Raw genomic sequence first — 27123 nt, forward strand, 5'->3', positions numbered from 1 at the left:
CCTGGCTGTTGTATGATGTGTATTCAGTCGGTTTGCTACAATCAAACGAACCGAACATTTTCTTTTGAAACGGTGATACTCTGGTTCAGTTCAATGCGAACGTGAGAACGGTGTGGACGTGCCAAAAATACTACGCGGAACATCGTAATAATAAATAACAAACAGAAAAGAAAGAAAATTGTATATGAACTGTAGTACTAAAGACAAGCCAACCCACAAGAAGCAAAAGTCAGCCAGCCAACTAAAGAAAAAATATATCAACAACAACACATTTATATATGATACAATACAACAATGCAAAAAAATTAATTTCATTAATTAATTATGATATTTTAATTTCTGTAACAAAGCAAATAAAGAAAAAAAAAAACAAATTAGTGCAATTATTATGAAATGAAAATTATTATTTCTTTTTTTGAAACAAAACAAAAACTCACAATATAATTGCCAATTGAAAAAAAAAACTAAAATTTACAAAATAAAAACTTTCCCCAAAAACTAAGTTAAAGCTTATAGAAATTTCAAAAGTCCTGGATTATTTTGAATATTTCTGCTTTACAAAACAAAAAATATAAATCTGGTTCCTTTCCCAAGCATATTTGAAAAATCTCTAAACTTTTTAAAAGTTTTATGCCATTCTCAGAAAAAAATTGTGTTTTTTTTTTAATCTCAGAAATTATAATTATTGTGAAAACAATTAAATCAAACTTCTGTTGAACTGTGATTTTCTGCAAAACACACAAAAATCTCAGCAATAATTGTTAAGCAAAACAAAAGAAAAGAAAAAACATCACTTTGTGTGTTGAAAAATTATTTTTTTTTTATAAGAAATTGTGGTTTACCTTGCATTAACAACAATCACTTAATAACAAAAGCAACAAAAACAAGCATTATTATCATCACACCAACAACCACAAAAACTTTGTGGAAGAGAAGAAAAGAAAAATCTCAAAACAAAAGCAAAAAACCAACAACATAAGCATAAAAATTGCGTTTGTGACTTTGCAAAAATTTGTTTAAAAAAAAATCGCTCACAAACAAACATACAACCAATCTCATACAAAGTGGAAAAACCAGTTAATAATTTTAGTGCTCTTAAAAGTGTAGGACAAACATTTGGGGATAACCCTTAGCAAAAACAAAACAAAAAAAAACCCCTTTATTGAACTTAAAAATTCCTCGATTTCATCTCGTAGATACCCTAACATCAAAGGCTATCGATAACAGCAGCAACAAAAACAACCAATACAACGGTTAACAGCGTCAAGGTATTTCCCCTATTGAGTGAGTGACGTTACAAATTAAAAATCATCACGAACCAAAAAGTCCCAGCACCATCATCACAACAACAATATTAATACGAGTAAGCATACAAGAACAGTGTCGTCGTCGTCGTCATTACTGTTGGCATTAAAACGAAATTATAACAACAAGAACAACAGCAGTAGTGTGTGGCGAAAAAAAAAGAAACGCAAACTCAACACACTTTACAAACAATTATCAATCATTAAGCAAAAGAGAGCCTACTACAAAGTGAGTGAGTGAATGAGTGTGAGAGTGCCAGAAGAGTGACAACCACTTGGCAGCAACCTACCAAATAACCCAACAAGCAAGAGAGCAATCTCAAAATCAACTCTTGAAAAGTAAGAAGAAAAAACAAAACAACAGACCCATAGACAGGCAGAGAGAGAAAGTGTGGTGATAAACCAAGCCATCTAGCAAGCGACCCCAAACAAGAGTAAAATTTATAACGGTTTCCCAAAGCACACACACCTTACCTCACACCAAACGCCAGCAGCAAGCAGCAGCAGCCCATCAACGTTTGGGGGTACAAACAAAAGAAAGGCAAAAAAAAAACAATACAAACCCCAAAGTCTTTTTTTACAAGTGCAAACGGCCGGAACAACAAAGACACTTAACTTAGACCCCACACAAAACAAAAAAAAACCCAACACCCCACCCCCTCCCACCAACAACAACAACAACAACCAACAAAGTAACAAAAACACCAAAATGACCTTGCCCAGCATAACGCCCAACAATCAATGTGACGATGATTCCGATATGTTTGGACCACCACGTACCTCACCACCCATTGGCTATCATCATCATCGATCGCGTGTGCCCATGATTTCGCCCAAGCTGCGTCAGCGCGAGGAACGCAAACGCATACTGCAGCTGTGTGCCCACAAATTGGAACGCATTAAGGACTCGGAAACCAATTTGAGACGCAGTGTATGCATTAACAACACCTATTGTCGTCTAACCGATGAATTGAGACGTGAAAAACAATCCCGCTATTTGGCCAACTTACCAAGGTAAGTGTGTGTAAATCGAGTTTGGTTGCAAGTTGGTTTTGTTTTTCCATCAAAAAACTGGAAAATTTTAATGAAAAAGAAAATTTTCTCAAAGCAAAAAAAACAACAACAACAGCAACAACAATGCAAAGAGAAAAACGCAATGAAATAAACGTCATTATCAATGGCATTGATTAACATTGCCATAATTAAAAAAATACAACCGTGCACAAGGCGCACACAGATTCTCACACGCATATCCAAGAGTGATGAGTGTTTGTTTCTGTGTGTATGCTTCGTAAAGTGTAGTTTCCTCATCTGTCTGATGCTCTGTGGCCGTAGCTGCTACTCTTTGTGAAAATCATTGTCCGCGTACTCAGTGAAAACACATAGCCAGCGATAAAGGCAACAAGAAGAAGCACCCCAAACTCAAAAAACTAGGAAGAAGTAGCTTTGAAGTTTTTTGTTTTAACAAAATTTATAATTTTTCTGCTTTTCTGTCAAGTTTGGTGTTTTTTTTTTTTAAATGACTTTTTGAGGTTAGGTAATGACTGCCAACTATTTGTCTAAGCAGTAGAGTTGGATTTGAAGCTAGCGTTGACGTTTTTATATATATATTTTTTATTTTCTATTTCATCATTCATGCAGTGTTGTATTTTAGCGAAGGTTAGAAAACCAGCAACAACAACAACAAATCAAATGAGCAAATTGAAAAAAAATGTCATAGATTATGTATGTCTTCTTCTTCTTCTATTGGCAATTACACAATTGAAAATTGAAGTGAATCTGAATGGAAACAAAGTAAATTGAAAAAACAAAAAATAGAAAATTTACAAAAAAAAAACAAAAAATTAATATAATGTAAAAACTTAAAAAAAACATACTAAAAATTAAACCAAAAATAAAATTAAAACATAAAAAATTTAATATTATTTAATAATATTAAAAAAATAAATATAAAGTATAAAAAATTTTATAAAGTAAAAAATTAAATTTAAACTTTAACTAAACAATAAAAAAAAGAGAAACAAGATCGTAATGAAAAATAAAACAGTAATATAAAGCAAAAAAATATTGAAAAATGGAAACAAAGTAAAAAAATCAAAAAAATTACAATAAACGAATTAAAATATAAATAAGAAAGAAAAATAAAACAACAAAGCAATAAAAAATTAAGACAAAATCAAATAAAGCACTACAACCATTATATAAAAATTAATCTTAACTATAAAAAAATAGAAATATATCGAAATGAAAAATAAAACAAAAATATATAGAAAAATGAAAACATAGTAAAAAAAATCAAATAAAAAATAAATTACAATAAAACAAATTAAAATAAAAATATATAAAAATAAATAAGAACGACAAATAAAAACAAAAAAAAAATAATTTTGTTATAAACAGGAAATAAAAAATATATTTGTTGGACAAAAAGTTTTGTTTAGAAAACATAAACCCCTATTTGTTACTAGATTTTTCTTCATGCTTTAGCGAAAGTGTTGAAAAAAGTATTTTTAAATGGGAGACTGGCAAAGAAGATTTATTTTAAACATGCGAATTTTTAAAATGTTTCCTTATATATGAGCCAAAAAAAATTTTTATATTTAATAAATAAATATTTATAAAAATATATACTCAAATTAAAAACATAAAAAAACGATATTTTTACATTCAGAAAAAAATTGATGGCCACAAAGAAACGAAAATGGTATTGTAAAAAATGCATAATTATGTGAATTGAATTAAAATAAAATATTTTTCAGCTAAAGAACAGAAAAACAGATAAAAAAAATGTTAACAATAAATGTTTAACTAGTTTTGCTTGTGCAATTTAATGCTTTAAAAATACGTCTAAATGCAATATATAAAAATAAATTGGAATTTTGTGCAATAATTTTCCTTGTAATATACCAATTTTTTTGTCTTTTTCAAAATTGTGTAATAATAATTAAAAAAAAATATGCAATCATAATAAAATAATTGTCATTGTAATATAGCATTTTTTTTCTTTTCAAAAATATGTGATAATAAATTAAAAAAAAAAACAGAAAAATAAAATATTTTTATTCCAAAGATTAAAACCTTGGCATAGAGCATTTTAAAATTTATCAATCAAAATTTTTAGAATTTCATTAAAAAAATTTGTTTTTAGTTAAGTTTGCCTATTACGACTGGTCAATGAATAAAATTTGTTATTTTTCCTTTTTAACTGAAATTATTTTCCCCCTTAAAATGAGATAAATTGAATGATAAATCTTAAAGTGTGAATGTTCCTAAGGCAGTGGAAGCAACAGATAAGTAGACCATTAAGTCAATTAAAAAAACCAATTAAAACTTTTCATTTTTTAGAAAATTTGTCAAAAAAAAAACAAAATTTCCTTAAAAACTTAAACTTTTTCCTACATACATACCTATCTACTTTTATTTTTCAATTTCAAATTTATTGCTTTTCGAAAAAGATCTTCAAGACGTGATTATTTTCTTAAAACGATTTTTTCTGTTTTTCTTTTGTTTTGTCAACTTGCTCTTATTTAACGCCACAAAAACAACAAACTTATTTAAAATGTGCTGCCAGTGACGCTTTTGGTATTAAACAATAGCGCAAAAAGAAAAGAAAAAGAAAAACAAAACTGAAATGCTGGGAGGCACACAACATCTGAATTTGTTAATAAGTCTAAGTATGGTGTGTATTTGCTTTGTTTATGGCGCAAGCACAAAACACACATTTGTTTATATAGAGGTGATGTACCTACAAACCTACGTATTTATGAATTATTAAGAATAATTTAATAATTTGTTTTTTTTTTTTTTTTTTGTTTTTCATTCTGTCGTTTCATTTCAATTTGCCAAGCCATGAGAGAGCACTAGCACGGCTACTTTACCCAAGCAAATACAAACAAAGTGATAATTCTTTCTGGGAATAATAGGAATTCGAATTAAATCATAAAGAAGTTTTTTTTTTTCTTTCACAACGGAGGGGTGAGCTTTTGGTTTTGGAAAGTTCATTGGAATGAGCTAAGGGTAAAAATGTATGCAAATTGTTAGTTCCAATGAAAAAAAAAAAACAATATGGCTATGGCGTTTGTGTGTGCTGCCATTACTTAGAAAATACACAATGCCGATTATTGATAATAATGAAGTTTGATTTACAAGGAAACTTGTGCGATTAAATTAATTGAGCTTGATATGCATAGCTATACATAAACGTCAGGGTTTTACATTAAAATAACAGCAAAAGAATGCCAAGGTTTTCCCTATAATTATATGTAGTTATTTTTCATATAAGAAATTCATTTCCTTAAGCATAATAAAATAAAGTGCTAAAGGTTATTCTTTTCGCATATATTGAGTAATTGCCTAAACTTAAGGAAAAATCTCTTCTACACAGCTTTGAACTTGTCTGGCGTTTAGAGGAAGAGTGTAGAAGAAGAAAAAAATAAACAAATACTAGGCGACAGCAAATTGTAATAAATTCAGGCCAAGCTCATGCCAAAACAAAGCACATAAAACACACACACACACACCCAAAATATCATCACTATCATTGTCGTATGAATATGTTTGCCAACAGTTTAAATATACCAAAAAACAACAAGCCATCAAACAAAATGCAGTCATAGCGCACAACAAAACTCACAACACAATACTACTACTGTGTGTAGTACGTGTGAGTCTGTTGAGCACAACACGAATCATACAGCAGCAGTGGTAGTAGCAACAACAATAACATATCGTCATCATACCATGCAATGAGAGGACCCATGAAAGTAACAACACAGCTATACGCAAATACACACACACTCACACACAATTCACAAACGCAAGAAGAGAATCCCTCAATCGTCCAAGCAACCAACCATCCAGCTAGCCAATAACATATACCATAGAAAACCCACAGACAGATGGATGGTGTATGGACGGACAGACACACAGACAGACATATGAACAAAAGAAGAAAAAAACTAAAATTTTCGTTGGACAGACACAAGCAGTCATACAAAGGCCACCAAGCAACCAGCCAGCCAGCCATCGAACCAAACATCCATCCATATCCCCCATGCAAACACATGCCGACATAGAGAGTTGGTTTTCATAAACTTACAAACATTAAAAAAGGCTTAAAAGAGGAGCTTTGTCCCTCTAAACGAATGAACAATGTATAGTAGTGGTATCAGTGGTGGCAGTGTTGTACACATGAGCAACGGTAATTTTTCAAACGAAAAATTACAAGCAGCAACATAATATCTCAAGGGAGCAAAAAAAAGGAAATTGGCTCAGAAATATGAACGCAAACAGAGATACCCGTGCCATTTTTGGCACATAAAAAGGGTGAGCATAACATAATTAGGGGGAGTTAATTTATGTGTTAATGGTTATAAACCGCAGAATATTAAGTAGAACAAATTATTAAGGGTTTCGCTGAATAGGGTAGGAAATTCAAAATTTTAACTTAAAAGCTTGCAACTCCTTAATGAAGCTGAAAAAAGTGTAGAAAGAAAAAGATGTGATTGTAAAATTTTTTAAAATGCGTAAGCATAGGTAGACAATAAATAATACTAATAATAAGGATATAATATGATTTTATCTACTCAAAAGCTTAAAAAATAGGTATATTAAGGAAAAGCTATGTTTAAAACATAGATAGATATTAATATACCTCTTTAGAAGGGAATAGATATGATTGCACTATAGGTAGATATTAAAAAAAGATAGTTTGAGAGTTGGTTTTATCTTTTTGTAAATTAAATATTGGGTTGCCCAAAAAGTAATTGCGGATTTTTTAAAAGAAAGTAAATGCATTTTCAATAAAACTTAGAATGAACTTTAATCAAACATACTTTTTTTACACTTTTTTCTAAAGCAAGTTAAAAGTAACAGCTGATAACTGACAGAAGAAAGAATGCAATTACAGAGTCACAAGCTGTGAACAATTTGTCAACGCCGACTATATGAAAAATCCGCAATTACTTTTTGGGCAACCCAATATATAACTTAAAAGCTTGTAACTCCTTAATAAAGTTGACAAATATGTATATTTAGGAAAAGCTATGATTGAAACATACATGGATTTTAACAAAAGAAAGGTTAGAATTGGGTTTTATCTTCTTGCAATACCAAATTCAATTTAAAAGCTTGTAACTCCTTAATGAGACTGAAAAAATATGTGTATTAAGGAAAATATTGAACTGTTACAACATAGCATAGATAATTCTTAACAAAAGTTATATGTTTCTTGAAATAAAGTCCCTGAAAATATTCTATCTACTATGACTGTTCAACTAGCTTTAAACCTTGTTCCTCATGATAGTTGATCAGTTCAAAGCTAAAAATAGGAAGAACAAAAACTACAAGCCATTCGAAAATAGCATGCCTACAATAGGGACAGACGGAAATCTGTGACTTATGTTTAAGTAACAAACTGAAACGTTGAAATGATCACGTTCCTCTTGCAACACACAAGTAAGCAAAGCCGACAATGCTGCCGCAGCAACGAATCCAAACAAGCAACAAATCATTTAAACGTCGACGGCGATGGCTATAACGACTGCATACATACATACCCAAGGCAATGTTACTCAGTCAGTGAGTTAAGCAGTCATTGAAGCAGCAGCAGTAGTAATTTCACAAACAACATTGTCATCATCACCATCCGTATACGTGTATATCATTGTGCCATTGGAGAATGATGGCAGCCACAGACGCAGCAGCAGCAATAACCTCCAAAAAATACTTTGATACACAAACATGTTATGCTATTGTCGTACAATTATGAATATGAGAATGATTGAGATATTGGGAATTAATACACTTAACGTTAATATTTGGGATACTTCAGAAAAGATCTATAATTAGCTATATTTAAAAATCTCCCTTAAAAAACAATTAAGCAAACTTCCTAATATCTAGTTCGTTATGCCTACTTGTAGAAACAAAAAATTAGCAATTTTTTGGTTCTACAAACACAAAAATTACCAAATTTTAATTTATTTTCTTAGGGTTTTTTCTGTTTCCATGGAAAAGAAAATAATTAAAATTTCCTTTTTGCCATATGAAGTGTATCCCATTAGAAAAACAATATAACAACTAGGTAGTACATTTTCATTGTATTTTCTTCTCTAAACTACAACCTCAAATGTCAACCATAAATTATTTCATTGCAAGAACCAATCACAGAAATAAAATGTTCTTTAATCTTACAAATCCTTAGAACTTTCTTAGCAATAATCCCCCAGTTGAGTGTCGTTGTTCATTGGACATTCACTATAACTAAACAAAGTAGTCAGACCCCCACTGACAATAGCAACAAACATTAGCCAAATACACAATCTACACATAAAAACAAACAATCTAACAGATGAACAGAAAGAAAAGGACCAAAGGCACGAATAACTTACAAATAAAATAAAAACTCAACAAAATCAGCTTCAACTTTTTGCTATAGAAAAAAAATTACTAGAAAAAAAAATTGCAAGTACAAAAAACTTTAAATAACCATGCACATGAAAAAACCAAACGCACACACAACTACCTATGTGCATACAAACATACATATCTACCAACCTTGCTTCCTTGCAACCAGCATTTGCTGAACATACATAGGCACAAAACTCACAGCCAAAGAAAAACTTAAATTCAGACTTTAATCAGCAACAGTCTGGCTGACTGGCTGGCTGGCAGAGCAAACAGTTTTCAATGTAACCCAAACGAACACAAGCCAAAAAAAAGAAGCAAAAACAAACCCCACCAACAAAAAGGCAGACTTCTTTGCCTTCCCCAAAGACCCCTCTGGCCCCATTCGCCTGCCACCCCATCGTTCCTTATCGTCGTAGTTGTAGTCTTCTTTCCACAAAACAACCAAAAAGCACACATCGTCGAACTCCACTTGTACAAGTGGCAGCAGCAGTTATAGTTGGTTTTGTTTGGGCTCCCCTTGTACTACCTCCTGCCTCTTTGCAAACCCTTACTCACTCCCCTTTTCAACATTCGTGTTGTCATCGAGTCCAAGTGCAAGCAATCTGCAATCCACACGAAAAAAAACACACAAGTAAGCACACAAACACACACACACACACTATTCAACTGAACTACTGAAAATTTGTCTGTAGACGACGATGTGGACGGTGGCGGCGGCAATGACGCCGTTAAAAATAAAAAGAGAGCAAAAAACGACAGCCAATAAAACTTGACAGTGTATCGGTGAGTGTGTGCGTCTGCATCTTCGTTTTGACTACAGCAACAATGTACTTAAAAGTTTTAAATGAAAAATTATAAAATTTTCCAATCCGTTGTTATTTCGTTTCTTCCGCCTTCACTAATGGGTCGCGCCAGCCTTCTCACTGTTTGTGGAAATTACGACGTACATATATTTTTTGCTGAATATATAAAAGACTTTGATGGACTATTGAACTTAAATTTTAATTAGTTTAATTAATAAGTAGCAGATTATTGACTTAGGTCCAAGGGCATAATAGATTGGCCATTTAACTATCATAAAAATAACCCAAGGCTTAAAATTTCTTCTCCCTGCTCAAATTTGTCAATTTACCGGTTTTACCATATCTTACAAATTTTCCGTTCTTCTACAAATGTATTGTTTTTTTTTTCATTTATGCTTAAAATTTTTATATTTGATGTAATTGTTTCGTTTGCTACGTGCAAATAAACAACTTTTTTTTTGTTTTTTTTTCCTTTTCTCTGTTTACCTTATCTTTACACTTGTAAGCAACTTGAAAAGTCTGCGAATAAAACGTACACGTTTCTGGTGCTTAATGGGTGGCTTGTGGAATAAGGTGTTGTTGTCATACACACTAACAAAGGCAAACGGCAGCAATATCTGTTTGTAAGTTTAGGTCTTTATGATTGTGCTTTTCCGTTAAGGCTTGCTTGTTGCTATACTCGTGTCTTACTTATTATGTTGAATTCGGTGATACGACTCTCTTGTTCTCCCTCTCTCTCCTTAACTCTGTAATGTCTTGGCTTAATAAAATCGAAGTGCTCTGAGGTGTGTTTGAGAGTGAGGGGGGTGGGTGGTTATGGTTCATTTTAACTGTTGGCTGAGTAAAGCTCAAGCTCACAACCAACCTGAACATCAATCAATTAAGTTGTCAAGTGGTACATTAAGCTGTATGGTATATTTATTGACACCTTTGGGACATACCAAATGACCGCTATGTGTGAGGTGGGAACTTCTATGAATAGTTGCAATCTAAATTTTATCTTTGATACCTAATCTTCAACTATTGGGAATCCAAACACCATTATAAATCCATATTATTAGTTCGAGATAGATACATTTCTTCACCTTTTATTCAATTTGTCATATTAACCCTACTTAACATCATAATGATAGCTCACTTTCAAATATTTACAAACAATAGGAAACGATAGCACAGGTTTTATATTTCCACACTTTTAAAGAATGGCCCCAATAACAAGCATGCTGTGCACAAGAACTCTAAGCAAATACGAGAGACCACCTAAAATTTGGATACAAATACGACCCCCCGCGCCACATACACTACTTTACACTTCATGCCGCTTTAACATAACAACGTTGTGCGACGAAGAGCATAACTTATACACACCACATCCACATAATGTGATTACAACAAAAGCGTCAATTAAAACAATTTGGGTTACTCTCATCTCTTGCAGTATCTCTCTCTCTTTCTCTCTCTCTCTTTTATTTCAAAGTCTTTATAGTAGTGGTGAGTGGTGAGAGAGCTCCATTGTTAGTTAAATATTAGCGAGAAGAACAACTAACTGTTGTAGTGTAAGCATTGCTTACTCGGATGTCGAACTGAAGACATCCATTCGCTACTCACGGTTGAATAGTAGTAGCAGTAGAAGTTCGTTTGTTTGTCGCATGCCGATTTTCGTATCCTCATAGCCTGAATGTTAACCGCCTTTCAAGCCCCTCTTATTCTATAAACTCTAAAGCTTCACTTGCAATCATACTCCACCAACCTTGATTGGTAACATAATGGTTTTTACTTGGCTTTAAGTATGACAGTCATATAGACAAAATGTCAGTCAATGCGGTTAACGTTGTTCTTGTTGTCGCTGCGTTGCAGTTTTTTTTTGTTGTTGTTGTTATTTTGGCATATTTCGCATAAAATTTACAATCAACAACAAGACTGCGTCGGTAATTTCAGTACATAAAACAAAAAACAAACGAGTAAATGTGTGGTGCTTGTGTATGAAACGTTTTTTCATCGCACACAAGCATAGTAAACGCACTGTAAAATGATGAAAGAGTTTTTTGTCTTTATAATGCTATATGTAAGCGCTTTAAATATGCAAATAACTGGCGCTTTCGCGTGGATATTTTGTATTATGGCACATGCACCGTGTATGTGTGTAGATGCTATGGATATGTGTGTTTTGTTGTTTTTCTTCATCGCCTAGTGTTTTGTTGTTGAATTATCGTTTGTATGGGAAAATAATCTCCACTCATAATCTTCGTGGGTGTGTGTGTGTTTGTGTGAGAGTTGCCAGTTTTCTGGTTTGCTGTCATTATTATGATGTTTTGTTCTAAATGAACGGGCGTTTGGGAGGGAGGGTCGCGCGCATTGATGGTGGTAGAAGTTTTCACAAACATATGAGAAAATTTAATGATGATCATTGTTTTAATGGGAATTTCTTTCTTATTGGGGTGAATACAATGGCTATTTGGGTTTTTTATTATTTTATTATAAGATAATAAATAGCGTTTAACGGTTAATTAATAAAGATATAAATAGTTGGCCTAGTTGAAAATAAGTTAAAAACAAATGAAAAAATATTGAAATATAAAATAATAATAAAATAAAATATAAATATATATGAAATAATAATACAAAATATTGAAATAAATTGCAATAAAAAAATAAATAATAAAATTTAAAATTAAATTATTTTAAAAAATTTCCCATCAGATACATAAAAAATTAATCCCAATCCTTAATGTTTCAAGACTACATTCTTCATGTCATTCTCTTTGCCCAAAGGCTGCATACAAAATTTCATTATTATTATGCTTATTTATTAAAACAAATATTTTTAGCTTGCAACATAAAAATCCCCCCTAAAATTGTGATACATGCTAAAGGAAATATGTACAATACTTTAGCTCTTAGTTTATACCATGCCTCTATGGTTTCTCCGGAAAAGTTTATGTGCAAAACCATTCGATCCAACAATTCAATCCACGCACAACCACGTCACATCCGCATTTACACTTAAAACCCACGCGTGCATATGTCCTTTTTATGGCATAGCTATGGCTGGTAGACAAAATTATCTCAGTTTGGGTGTATGTGCAGGAGTTTGCAAAAATATCTATGTGTGTGTGTGTGTGGGAGGGGGGCTTCAATTTAAACAATACTAAACCCACATATTGGCCTTTTACTACACTTTGGCATTTATGTTCAAAATGAATGTTTCAGCTTTGTGGCACGATGACGACGACAGTCGGCTAAATTCGCTCAACAAGGAGGAGAAAAAACAGCAAAGGCAAATGCCAACAAAAACAACGTCTAAGCCCCTAACCATTATTATTACCTACAACAACCACGCAGCATATTCACGATTACTACGTAGTGTTTACGTATTTGTGCGATTCTGCCATTTCCTTCCCCACACACTCAAACGTAAACACACACTTTAGCAAACATCGCCCTCGCATTTCCTGCGATAACACAGACACCTAGTACACGCACACACACACACACACATAAACATGCACTGCTGATGCTCACTCGTGCCCACATTTGTTTGCAAGGCATATCCGTGTTGTACATATACAATGAAACACACATACAACATACCTTGGAACGCCATAAAGTATGCTCTAATAAAGTAATATAAATTGAAAAGGTCAAAAAGATTAAATACATTCTCCAGCTTTAATTTAACTTTATTTCTTTATAATTGTTAAGGTATTCGTTAAAAGTTCATTTGATTTTTCCTTTTTGTAAGCATGTAATGGTCACATTTAAATATTCATTAAATGGATTTGTGGATTTTAATATTAGTCTTGCTGTTATAAGCTTATAAAAAAACGTCACACCACTTATTGCCCTACCCATGTACACAGGTGTCAATTGGCCTGCTGTTTTCAAGTAAACAACGCATTTATAAATAATGAGTGTAAACCATAAAAAATTCCCATAGTAAGACCATGTAATAACACCAACAACAAAAATTAATGAAATTAACCAAACAAAGATAATTTCAACTGAAGCCACAATGTACATATGCACATATCTGCCACATACGCATTAAAATCACAAAACACAATATTAAAATTAACCCAACTCATCATTAAGTCACTCACTTTTAAGCTGCAAACTCAAGCAAACAGAAAACCAAATGTGTCCACACTTGTAGGCTTAATGCTTCGGGCTCTTCTCTTGTCTTTACTCTCTTTGTTTCTCTCTAAAGTTTAGTTTACCTCTCATTTAAACATTTTGATGAGATACATTCTCATGGGATTTATTTGTGTCCAGCTTTTGACTGCTACAATGATTTCATTTTTTTTATTTGCACACGCCAATGCGAGTATCTCTTCACCTTAATAACTACCGTAAGCCCCCTTATTGATATTAGAGAGACTGACTACTGTTTCATTGACCGACCACAAAGGTGGAGAGAAAATATGGTAACTCTATGTTGCCCTCTTATGCTTTGTGTGTGCAATATACCCAAATGCCAACATAAAAACATTAACAAAACGAATTGAATGAAATGGAATGGCAACAATGGTGATGGCGGCAGCGGCGGCGTCAGCAACAGAAAATATGTTAATAATTGACCTCAAATTACATTTAACTCAACATTGTGTTTGTGTGCGCTTGTGAGCAGACTAAAAAGTTGCCAAGACAAATTTATACAGCACATAAAGAGGGGAATTGACTGGGTAAAAAAAAGCTGACACACAAACCGAAATAAGAAAACTTTTAAACTTCTTAAGGTAATGTTGATTTATTATTAAATTTGGGATAGGGTTAAAGCTGTAATGGAAATATTTGAGCTGACAGATTTGTATTTTAAATTGGAGGCCACCGCGTCGCAGTGTTAAGCATGTCCGCCAAACGCCTGAGTTCAAATCCCGGAGTGAAAATCAGAACATTTTCTGCGGACATGTTGTACAGCGTACTTTTATTAAAAAGTCTCTAAAGTTTATGGACAATTGTTGAAAATTAAATTTTGGTTAAATGTTATGTATTGCATATAACTTAACTCGCTTGCAAATCCTTAGAAATACTTATTACACTTTTTTAAAGTCATTTGTTGAAAGTTGAATTTTGCTTAAATGTTATGCATTGCATAAGTGTATAACTTAAAACGCTTGTAAATCCTTAGATATGCTTGTTACTTTCAGCCTGTGTCTTGATTTATCATTATATAATGCTGCTGAAAAACTAGAAAATAATTTCTATAATATTGCTTATGCAAGCAGAATTGTGTTGAACCTAAATGAGTTTTAACAACAAAATTATGAAAAATAAATAATATAAAAAGAAGGCCACTTGATTAAACAAACTTTATGCGCTCTCTGTTTGTCAGAGATGTTAAGTTTAGCGTTTAATGAATTTTACTTTTGAGTTTAGGCCTAGAGAATGAGTTCATGTAGGCAGGCAACTCAATGCCAAAATTACTTCCAAATGTTCTTGATTTTTAGGCATTTTTGTGTTTTATTATTTTTTATACATACTTATTTATTTTCCTTTTTCCCTTTGACAAGATAACAGTTTCTACTACGTTATGGGATCTAAAAACCTTAGAAAGCATTAAATTAAACGTTTTTTACGCTGGTTGTTGCCGTTGATTTTTGTCTGTCTGCCTGCCTGCCTGACGCCTTCTTCTGCTTCACTAATAAAGTCCCTTGGCTTCGGTTATAAAATCTAACGTAGAGTACTCAACTCTGGACTTGTTTAACGTGCCCAAAAACATCAAACATGTCATGCATACACAGGGAAGCCTAACAATTTTTGTGTTTTCCTATGATTTTCAAACAACGAAGAAGATATTTTCCCCATTCTACATCTACTACGTAGCCAAGCAGCCAACACGCCGTATTGTAGGAGGACAGAGTTATTATCCAATGCTCTATCATTGAATAACGTAGTAGAAATATGCACTCTATACTTTTTACATAAAATACAAACGAATTTCCCCTACAGTTTCCTTCCTCATCGTTTTCTTTTATAGTTGTTGGTTGGTTGTTTGCCTTCGATGAGTTTGTAAAGACCACGGGCATTTGTGTGGGTGAGGGAAATATTTTTGTTGGCTTGTGTTGCTTTGCAAAAAATCGCAATGAGCAAACGGTATGACGACGTAAAGTGAATCTGTTTGAAAAATATCTATGGCTGTATATTTGTATTTTGCTGAATGAATCTTTCCCCCAACCTCTGCCTTAAATCGTGGAAAACACAAAGAAGACCAACAGCCAAGCACTAGCAGCTGGGGGTTGGGAAAAAAAGAAGAAGCAAGCTCACTCGCACAAGTTGTCAAGTGACAGAGAGTGTATGGGAGGAATAAGAAGAAGTATAAGTACGCCGTTTGCTGACTTGTTTTGCTTTGCTTTGTTATAGGGGGGGTCTTCAATGGAAAATATTTGTGGGGGAAAATCGTTTAAAGCTTTTTTAGATTTAGTTTGCGGTTGACTAGATTTGTGTGTTTCGAGTGTCATAATAGAAGAAACACATATTCGTCATGAAAACCAACTACGAAATATTGAAAATGAAACTGTAACAGATCAGGGGAAGAAAGTGTATTTGCATGTTTTTGTCATGCTATGCTGTGTTGTGGTGTTGTCATAATCATTATTCATAACAAAAAATATATGTGGCTAATTGTGTTTATGAGTAAAAGCTATGTGAAGCTTATTTGGTTACCTACCTGTCATTACCAGGCTGTTTGTGGTGTAGATCTAAAAATAAAAAGAAAAATTCAAATAAATTGAAAAATATTTAACAAAAATAAGGGAAAGTTTAAGTTTATTCTGTTACAAAATCTTTAAAATATATTTAACTCCAATTAACTACCACTCTGGCAACTATTTACAATTACCGTTAAACTACTTGAGCCAGCAGTTCAACATGAAGGTGACATTAATTGGGAATGACATTTCAAAATTTTGATTTTTTTCAGATTTTTTCGTTTTTTCTTATTGTTGTATGATAGAATCAGTGAATTTCACATTGTCATACTTTTCATTGTTTTTTGTTTCCTTTTTTTTTGTCTTCTTACACTCTAAAATGTTTGCAATAAAAATCTTATAATTCCACCATGAAGGCCATTGACTTAAGGGGGGGGCTTATTGTTTATTTACATTTCATTGACAAAACGAAATAAAAACAAATCTTGAATATCTTGACATCTTAAAGTTCATTAACCAGTATTATTATTATTATGGTTATATAATGTACTTGGTTTGAATTGTTTTTTCCTTTTATTCTCAAAAGTTCACTGATTTGACAATTTTTATTTGTTTTTGTAATTATACATACATGCATGTATGAGCACAATTATTTTTTGTTTTTTTTTTTTTTTTGTGTGGCTAAAACAAAATGCCAAAAAAATAATAATGGCAACATTAGCAATATGTGTGGGGTGTGTGGAAAATTAAACAAGTCAAGGTTCTACTTAGCACGCGTTTACCTATTTTAGTTGCGTATTTAAAAATAAATTAAATAAATGAAGAAAACACAACACTAAAAATGAAATAGACAGCGGACACCACCAAAACAAGACAACGGGGCAAAGAAAAAAAACAAAATCGCGGTTATCATTCATTCGCACTGTGGCGAATAAACTTGTACACATACAATCAAATGTGATGTTGTGTTAGGGTTGACAGTATAGAAAATTTTCTAATATGTATAAACCAAAGGAAGAAAAATTGATGGTTTGATTAGTTATAGACGGGGTTTCCTATTTAAAAACTTATCAAATAATATCAAGAAGTAGCAAAATTAGCAAAATATTCATGGGCTAAACAAAAAATCTCTAATTTTATAGTCAATTGTTGAAAATTAAATTTTGTTTAAATTCTGTTTATTCTATTATGCAATTTTTGTTCGGCTTGAGGTCTTTTCTATTCAATTAAATTCACTGGATTTCGGGTGTTTTTAATTAAAATTTACTTTCATTGTTTCAATGTTATGCATTGCATACGTGTACAACATAAAATGCTTGTATATCGTTAGAAATACTAAAAATAATTTAAGTTGCTGAAAACTTAAAAAAAAATAATTATTATAATTCTTGTTCCACCAGAATTGTGTTGAAATTATTTATTATTGATTTCCTTGTAGTCTTTTCCCTCCAAACTTTTTTTTAGAATATTTGCGAAAGTTTTATTATTTAATAAAATATTTATTTTCAACTTCTTGGCCTCATTAATTGAGCTCATAACTCGTTATAAGACACTTTATTTCAAAATTGCCATCCCTACCCTCTTAAAGTGTGAGAGAGACAAAACAAAATTGTTCTTTCATTTCTAAAATAAGCATAATCAAGAGAGATTTTGTTTAAAGATTACTCTTCTACTTTCTACCTTAAATTTTTATTAAATTGCTGTCTAAAATTTTCCTTCTACTAGCTCACTGACCATTCCACACCTCAGTTGGCATCCCTACTCTCTTAAATGATGAGGGGAAAAATGACGCCTGTGTGTGTGTGTGTGCAAACTCATAACAAGTTTTTTTTGGTCCATATTGAAATAACAACGCATCAAACCAACCAACCAAGCAGAGCCAACCTATTAAATTATCTCAACCCAAACGTTAACAATGATTAAAAGTTAATTTTTTTATCACTTTGTCTGTGTCTTTTTTCTGCGGTTTCACTTAGTGTTGTTGCCTCGTTTTGGGTATATACAAGTCAATAAACGACATTGAATTTTGATTGTTTGATTATAAACAAAGTGTGAAAGAGAGAGAAGGAGTATGTTGGATGAACGGATGGCATGAATATGGGTTGGTTGGGAGTATATGTATTTAATTTTTCAAACAAGGGATAGGGGAATCAATGATAAGAATAAGATGAGTTGGACAGGCAAACGCAACGAATTTTCATTTAAAAATGTCTTAATGGCCTAGGATAAAGACAATCATAGACATCAAATTTTCATATTGCTCAAGCATTTGCTTATTTTCATTTAATATCCATTTAGTTAGAAGCTTCTTTTGTTATTTTGTTTTTTGCTTGCATTGTCACCAAGTAAGGTGGGCGTCTGACATGTCATTGACTCAAACCGGATATAAATTTGAGAAAAACACAGAGCCAACATACACTTGCATATCAGAAATGCTCAGCTCTCAACAAATTGAGTTTCAATGTCACATTACTATAGCTGCTTGTTAAATGATTGTTTTCGAACACCTGACACCGTTACATTTACTCTCTACCATTGCCTTCTGTCTCTCTCTCTCTCTCTCTCTCACTATATATATTTTGTTTTGCTCTTCTGCTTACTCATAGAGATATTGTGTTATTGCCATTAAATAAATAGGTTAAACAAATTGTGTCTTCGTTTATAGTCCTTCTATTTAAGAAGGTCGTCTTGACAAAAAGAAAACAAAAAACCAACAGCAACAACAAAAACAATTAAACATTGAAAATAATAATAACAAATGTAGTTCAAGGTTAAAATTTGTTTTTGATTTTTTGGTTTTGAGGATAATCCAAACATAGAAAACGTTTTCTCAAGGAAGTTATGACTATTATTTGGTTTAGAATAAAAAAAAATATTTCAAATGCTAAAACACCGTCCTCCTATAATAATTTCCTAACTGTCTGTTACACGCAAACCACACACACACAGATGAAGCAACAAAGAAATGTGTGTAAAAAAAAAAAACAATAATATTTTCAATTTGTTGATTACAACGCACTTGTACTCATGCCATCATTTACAAACATCAGCATACACCCGCGGCCGCAACCGCAGTTTAAGATTGTCGGTCTGTTTGTCTGTCTGCTTGATCTTCTCTGCTACTAGCGTGGCTCTTATGAAAGTTGTCTGTGCTTATGTCGGTTAAAGCTTTTGTTGTGTTTTGCTACTACCGCTGTCTTCTTCTTCCTTGCACTGTCAATAACAACTACCCCCTCACTATGATGATAGTGAGGGAAGACTTACGATGCGAGGCTTAGTTTCATATTCGAATCATAGCACACACATGCACTGACATGTTTGTTGGAGCGCTTTTGTCATTGGTTTTTGTATTCTCTCTGCATTTTCAAAGAGAGCCAAGAAGAGAGGATTTGCAAAAAATTATGGTATGTGGTCAGAGCAGAGGCTTAACTAACTAACGGTCGTTCATGTTTACCTATGCCAAGTGAAAATTTGCTGTTAAAGCTTTACGGCTGCCGTTTCTGTGTGTTGTGTGAAACAAGCCTTCTACGTTGGTTGTCGTTGTTATTGTTTTCATTACCAAACAACAAATAGCGTTTTAAAACACATATAATATTGTTGTGAGTGTTGTAGCACATAAATACAACAACAATTACTTTCGCTTTCATGAAAAAAAATAAGAAACCAAAGAAAAAAACAAAGCAACAAAAAAAAAAATACACTGCGAAATTAAAAAATAAAAAAAATTTTTTCAGTTGATGTTGAAATTTTAGAAATCCAAGCCGAAAACAGTGGAAGAAGCAACAGACACGAACGACATTGACTCGCAAACAAGTCGAAAATACACACACACACGCATATGTATTTTGAAGTCATTTTGTCAATAAAATACGGCAAGAAATTCATAGAGAAGGGTCGTTCGATATTGGGAAAATAAAGAATTCTGTTTCTTTTTTGTTTTTGAGTTAAAAAAACACGCACAAATATTTATGTTACAAAAACATGTTTTATTATTTATTTCCGGTTTAATATCTGCCTATCGAATCAACTCTTTACACTTGTCGAAACCAAAAAAAAAAAAATTAAGCACATATATTAAAATGTAAGTAGGTAGTTTTTTTTGTGAAAATCTAAAATTAAAATGCCGTTTGAATAAAATACGGTTTTTTGGTTTAAAATTACTTTTGTCTCTTTTTACTAGGAGGGTATTTTCGTGAATGGGAATGCTCTAAAGCTACCATTTTATATAATGGGCAATAATATTAATTTTTCTGAATGTTAGGTTAGATTGGATGAGGATGCATATTAGAAAACTCAAGAACATTTGTTTTAATTAAAAATTTTTGTATTTTTTATTAACTTTTTGTTTTTTTTTATTATTCCTTATAATTTTTTTAAATTTTTTATTATATTCTAAATTTTTTTATTTTTTAATTTTTCAATGTTTTTCAATTATTTTTTAAACTTAAAAAATATTTTTTTTCAATCTTTTAATTTTTTATGTTTTTATTTATTTTAATTTTTTTTATTTATTTTTATTTAAGGTACAATTTTACGGCGCGTGTAGTAACATCCACTTTTCTGAATGTTAGGTTAGGTTGGATGAGGGTGAATGTATGAAAACTCAAGAAAATTTGTTTTAATTACAATTTTTTTTTATTTTTTTATTGTTAACTCCTTAGTTTTTTCATTATTTCTTATTATTTCTTTTATGTAAAAACTTTTTTTATTTTTCTAATTTTTATTCTTTTTAATATTTAAATTTTTTATTTTTTTTTTTTAATTTATTTATAATTTTTTATTTCGAAATCGAACAGGGGAATCGAGGGTTAGTTAGGCCTTAATGGGTTAGTGTAGAAAGTTTACAATATGGCAACATTTTTTATATAAGTAATCCTCAAATGGATCAGACAACGTGTATTGTCATAAGAGAAGTCTTCTGGCAGTAAGGGTATTTTCGATGGAAAAGTTATAATATGGGAACACTGTTTGAATCATTTTCGCTGACACTTATTTAAGCCTTGTTGAAAATCTTTTCATATTTCATCATTATAAAAATTAAACCATATCGATATTCATGTTCACTTCCGGCATTGCTATTGTGTTTCCCCCAGCCTGCTCTTTCAGTTTGTCTTTGTCTTCTCTGCAATCTCAAAATAATTAACCATAGTTTAGATAAAATTAAAGATACCATTCCTATAGTCTCCTCTCCTCGCTTACATGCTCCAACATAATGACATGTTCTTTTTTTGTCGTTTTTTTATTTTTCTGTTGCTATCCACAACAATTGACCAGCCTTGGTGGTCATTATCATTACCGTTATGCTTTGCCTAGCATTTCTTATAAACTAAGGCATCTGTCTTATCAAAACAACAAAAACAAAAGGCGATTTTTACACACATACACACGCATACCACGGCATCTTGGCAGAAAACTAGCTACTCTGAAGCCTATTTGACTTACTTACTATAACTACTGGTTCATTGTCTACTTTTGCTGCTACTGCTGCTGCCGGCAACTTGAGGCGTATTGCTGTTTGTGCCTTAGTGACTTTTTCCTCCATTACACTTAGTACATTACATTGCATTATTAACCTGTCTTAATTTTTCTAACGTTTTTCGTTAAAATACATAAAGAAAACTGTATAATTTTCTACACAATCTCAAATGATTTCTCCTCTACCCCTTTGCTACTTCTGCTACTACTAGCCACAGGTGGTGGGTTGGGGTCGTTTTCTATGCCATCCTCTTTTTTTCGTAAGTGCGCCATTCAAGCGTTCAATGATTTCATGTGTTTGAAGCAAAAACAAAAAAAAATAAATAAAACAACAACGCCTAGACTTTCTTTATCCATTGTAAAAATTTCAAGAAATATTTTTAATCCCCAAGGCTTGTAAAAAAAATAACAAAAGAAAATAAAACTTAATTGGGCTGTTTGTTTTTTTGTAAATCAAAGGGGAAGAATTTTAAGGCCATTCCAAACATATCTAAACAATTATTACAAAAAAAAACTTTATTGGAGTTTTTAATTAAACTATTTTGGATTTTATTCTTTTTACATATATTCCTCAAAAAAAATATTTCATTCAAATACAACACTACTTTTTCACCGAAGAGTCCAAAAATAGCGATGAAAAGAACCGTTATACCCGCAAAGTAATGTTAGTAATTAGTGGTATACACGTAACGCTACCCATATGGCAACATTAAATTTATGACAGTAAATAGTGTTGCCAATAATGATAGGAATTCAATATAACTGAAATGTGTAGCCTAACCCATGGATCAATAATAAAGAGTCAAAGAGGATTGAAATTACATAGAAATTTTTGCCCTCTCAATATGTGATAATAAATGGCTTATAGGTAATAGTTTTATTTTTCTTCAAAGCCAGCAGCTCTACCGAAAAAATTAAAAAAATCCAATTTACAGTAAAAAGGAAAGAATTAAAAGAAAGAAAGATACACACTTTGGAAGCTACGACTGCCGAAACTCTATAGTATAGTATCCTTCACGGAAAAGCAAACAATGCATGTTTAGAAAATGCAAACGACACAAACTGCATGCCATTGAGAGCAGATCGCTGCTTGCAGCTTGTTCTTAGATTATCTATATTCACAAGCGCCACCAACCAGTCTTTATGCGAAGTTCAAATTCTTATCTATGTAAAGAGCACTTAACAAAGATAATTTAGTAAAACATAATATAATTACTTGAAATATGGCAACACTACTTTTTCATTGATAAGTTCAAAAACATCCACCACAATGATTAGTAAAGAAATGTTAGCAATTAGTGGCGTGAACGTAACGCTTTCAACATGATAAAGACATTTCATTTTAATACTGTCGAGTTTCTACGTCTGATAACTTCTGGCCGCAAGTGATAACCTTATTATTGAGCGAAAAGTGATGCCAACAATTAGTGACGTGAACGTAACGTTGCAAATATTTATTGACCAACTAAAATTTACTAAATTTATATGAAAGCTAGTTCTTTAGTTTGTTGTAAAACTCGTTTTCTTTACTTTATCTATTGATTGCCTCCTAAGGCGATTATCATTTTCTTATAAAATATAAATGTCTCTTTCTTTGTGTTTTTCTTGGAGTTTACCACAAGTTGTTACCTTTTGCTAATTTTTTTTCTATTTTTTGTCTTTTTTTCTAGAACTGAAAACAAACCCGAATCGGCCCGCGACAATATCTTCAATCCCTACAATAGCTGCAGTCTGGATCAGCCATTGAGTAAAGCACAGCAGCAACAAAATGAAAACTCTCAACTTCAACAAAATTCCATGCAAAAAACTGAAAATTCATTCAACTCGTCATCGTCTTCGTCTTCAGCCAACGCCATTGCATCTCCCTTAGCCTGTAGTCAACAAAATAACAACCACAATTCCATGTCCTCCTCATCATCATTACACCATCATCACCACCATCATCACAATGGCCACAATTCGGATACTTTAGGCAGCTGTCATCTCAGTGAAATGAATGGCAGCAGCAATCCATTGAACTCGCATTATTCACCATCAATTGCCAATAATGCCAATCACAACAACAGCGCCAACTCCAATTCCAATACCACCGTACCCATGCGCAAGCGTTGCTCGTCCTCCAATAACATTGATAAAGATCTTGAAATACTCGATCGTGAATTGAGTGCCATCAATTCACCTATGCCCATGATTGATCCGGAAATTACCCAAGGTGCTGAACAATTAGAGAAGGCCTTGTCGTCGCGCAAACGTCAACGCAGTGAAGACGAAAGTGATCGCTTGGTGCGTGAGGCTTTGACACAATTCTATATACCGCCACAACGTTTAATATCGGCAATCGATGATTGCCCCTTGGATATGGTCAATGTGGGTAGCCTCTCACCCAAAAGGCCAAAAATGTCTGGGGGGCCCAATGATTTGGATTTGGAATTCGATATGAATCAAAATCAAAAGGATTTCGAAGTTATAATGGATGCTTTACGCTTGGGCTCACCAAGTCCCACGCCCAGTGTGGGTAGTGATAGTTGTGGCCAGGCGGCCATGATGAGCGAATCGGCTAATGTTTTTCATAATTTGGTGGTAACCTCGTTGGAAACATGAAAATTCCAGTAAAAACAAAGGCGATGAAAAAAAAAACAGCGAATACTACTAGTTATAAACGAAAAGAAAAAGAAGAAGCGAAAGCCAGAGAGCGAGAGAGAAAAGGCGTCAGGAGAAAGCAAATCAAATTTGCTGCCAACCTTTTTCCTTTTTACTATGCTTGTATGGATAGTTAATTTTCTCCCTTGCAAACACTTTGGAAAATTACATAAAGAATTCTTTAAACATTTTTTGTAAAAAAAAGCAAAAATTTAAACACAAAAATGTGAGAGATTTTTTTTGCATAATTTTTTTCCTAGAACCATAATTTCCACCTACCAACCAACCAACCAAACCCAAAACATTTGTACATTCTCTTTGTTTGTATTACAACACTTAAAGATTACAAAAAAAAACGAAAAAAATACCTACCCCTTAAACATATTTAGTAAAAAAAACTCTAAAAATATTATTATTAGCCTAAGAGATTTGTAGTAAAAATCAAGTTTAAAAATTATATACTTAAACGCTTCAATTTTTATATAGCAAAAACAAAAATCAACACTTTATTACATAAAAAAACACAAACCGCGCTTCATATACTATGTATGTATGTATATTGTACAGACAATTGTACTTGTATAAGTTTCTATAAATTAGTTTAAATGCCAACAAACACACACACACATATATGTATATATATATATACATATAAAGCCTACATTTAAGATTTGCTAAAGAAAGATAAAAACCCACACAACAAAAATTTTTACTAATAATCAAAGAATTTATAGTCAAAACACAACAACTATAAAATGGGAAAAACCAACTAAGAAATGAAAATTAAACTTTTTCTAAAGGATAATCCTAAAAACCCGCGTTTAAAAAAAAATACTCTCAAGAAACTGTTAGAAACAACTCTGTTTTTTCTTTAAGTTCCAATAAGCAGCTTTGTAAGACAAAACAAACAAACAAAACACCTCCAAGAAAAAACACAACTAATTTAAACAGTTTCCTAGTCACCTTAAACTCACCTTTAAACAGCAACACAAACACAACAACAATAGTTATTGTTTTCTTTAACCTAACTTCGCAAGAAAAACTATGTAAAAAACAAACGCTAGCTAAAACCATAAAATAGAAGGTTTCACTTTTTCTAAAGCAATTGTCAACACTGATTTATTGCATCATAGCAACAGCAGGCGTGTTGCCAGTGTCAATGGCTAACTCTTGCATACACACAAATACCGCAAGCACAGTGTTGTATGTTCTACTCTTGTTTTGTGACACCTGTAACCGTTAGGCCTCTCTCGCATTCACTGATATTCTAAATGAGTAGTATAGAGCAGAGAGGTGGCTTAAGCTCTCTCTTTCTCTTGCATATACTGATATCTTGAATGTGTGCGATACAAAGCAGAGAGACAAATACGGCAACTCTTTCTGTTCTACTCCACACCTACAACCATTTGCCTATAAGGCTGTTTTTGTTGTATTTGTTCGAGGATAAAGATCAAAAAATAAATAAAAGATATCGAAATTTTTTTCGTTTGTAGATAATCAATGAAAATAAGAGCAAAAACATTTCTGGCAATTTGATAAACAGTATTTCACAAAAAGAAAATCTCAATACCATACAAAAAGAAAACATTTTTGGTTTTGTTTTTTGTTTTGAAAAAAGTGCAATTAGTATTTGGAGTAAAATTCAAGTAAATGTAACAATTAAAAGCCTCAACAAACATACAATTTTTTTGTTGCAAATTAAAGAAAAATAATATAGAACAACAAAAGTAAAACAAAAACATATTAAGAAGAAATTACACAACAACAACAACATGAAAACCGACAACAACAACAACCACAACAACAACAAAGAGTAAAAAAATAAAATTTTTTGGAACATTTGTAGTAATTTATTAAGAATTTAGAAATTGTTTATTTTCAAAATATGGCTGTGATAGTAATTTAAGTTCATAATTTTAAGCATACAAAAACAAAACAGAAACAACAACAACAAACAAACAACTCATATTAAAAGAAATCCCCAAAAATCCCACAAAATTTTGGACACAAAAACAACAAATAGACAACAACAAAAACAGCTGAAACACAACCACAACAACTAAAAAACATTATTAACAAAAAGAAAGTAGTAGTATAAAATTTACATTATATATAAAAAATAAATAAAATCGACAAAAACAAAAAACCAAGTACATTATAACATTTACATACATACATTAATATGCTTTAAAATGACAAAACAACAAAACAAAATTGCAAAAAAAAAATGAAAAAAATATTATAAAATTTTTTTATTTCTTTATTTGCCTCAGGATTTTTTTCTTTTAGGTTTGGCTTAGAAAAATCTTTACGGACTATTGTTCCAAAATTTTTGCATTCTTTCTTTTTGTTTCTTTTTTTAAATGTTACAAACTTGAAAAAATTAAATTTGTTTTGTTTTTTTTAGTTTAATTTTGTTGCTGCCTTATATCAAGAAAAGAAAAATTTATTTCGAAAAAACTCACAATTGTTGAAAACTTTTACAGAAATCCAAAAAAAAAGAATTTCTTTTCGCTTTTTATCTTTTGTTAATATATTTTTAATAATTTTAAATTACAAAAAAAAAACACAAAATTGAAAAAATTACTTTATTGAAAAAAAGGCAAGGAGAAAAGCAAAACACCCCACATTTGTATATTAAAAACAAAAAAAAAAAGAAAAAATATATAAAAAAACACACAAACATACTAACATCAATTCTTATGTATATTTGTAGTACTATTATTTTTTTGTTTTGTTCATTTCTTTTTTTTTTGAATAGAAAAAAAAAACACAAACAAAAAAAAAGAGAAAAAAAAAAACCTAAAAACTGAAACACACTTTATTTTTCCACAATTTACTATA

At 31.8% G+C, this 27123-nt stretch overlaps 1 protein-coding gene across 2 annotated transcripts; it reads left to right on the forward strand.

The window, feature by feature from the left end:
* On the forward strand, positions 1–26942 carry LOC106085664 (uncharacterized protein DDB_G0288805). Of its 2 annotated transcripts, none has more exons than XM_013249990.2 (2): positions 1–2318; positions 23310–26942. In XM_013249990.2, exons 1-2 carry the CDS (start codon positions 2014–2016, stop codon positions 24238–24240), a joined length of 1236 nt encoding a protein of 411 aa, XP_013105444.2. In that variant the 5' UTR covers positions 1–2013; the 3' UTR covers positions 24241–26942. The 2 variants fall into 2 exon arrangements, with proteins under 2 accessions (XP_013105444.2, XP_013105445.2); XM_013249991.2 differs by lacking the exon at positions 1–2318 and adding an exon at positions 19800–20245.
* Positions 26943–27123: the final 181 nt, after the last annotated feature.

The sequence above is a fragment of the Stomoxys calcitrans genome, chromosome 4, assembly GCF_963082655.1.
Source record: "Stomoxys calcitrans chromosome 4, idStoCalc2.1, whole genome shotgun sequence".
NCBI lineage: Eukaryota > Metazoa > Arthropoda > Insecta > Diptera > Muscidae > Stomoxys > Stomoxys calcitrans.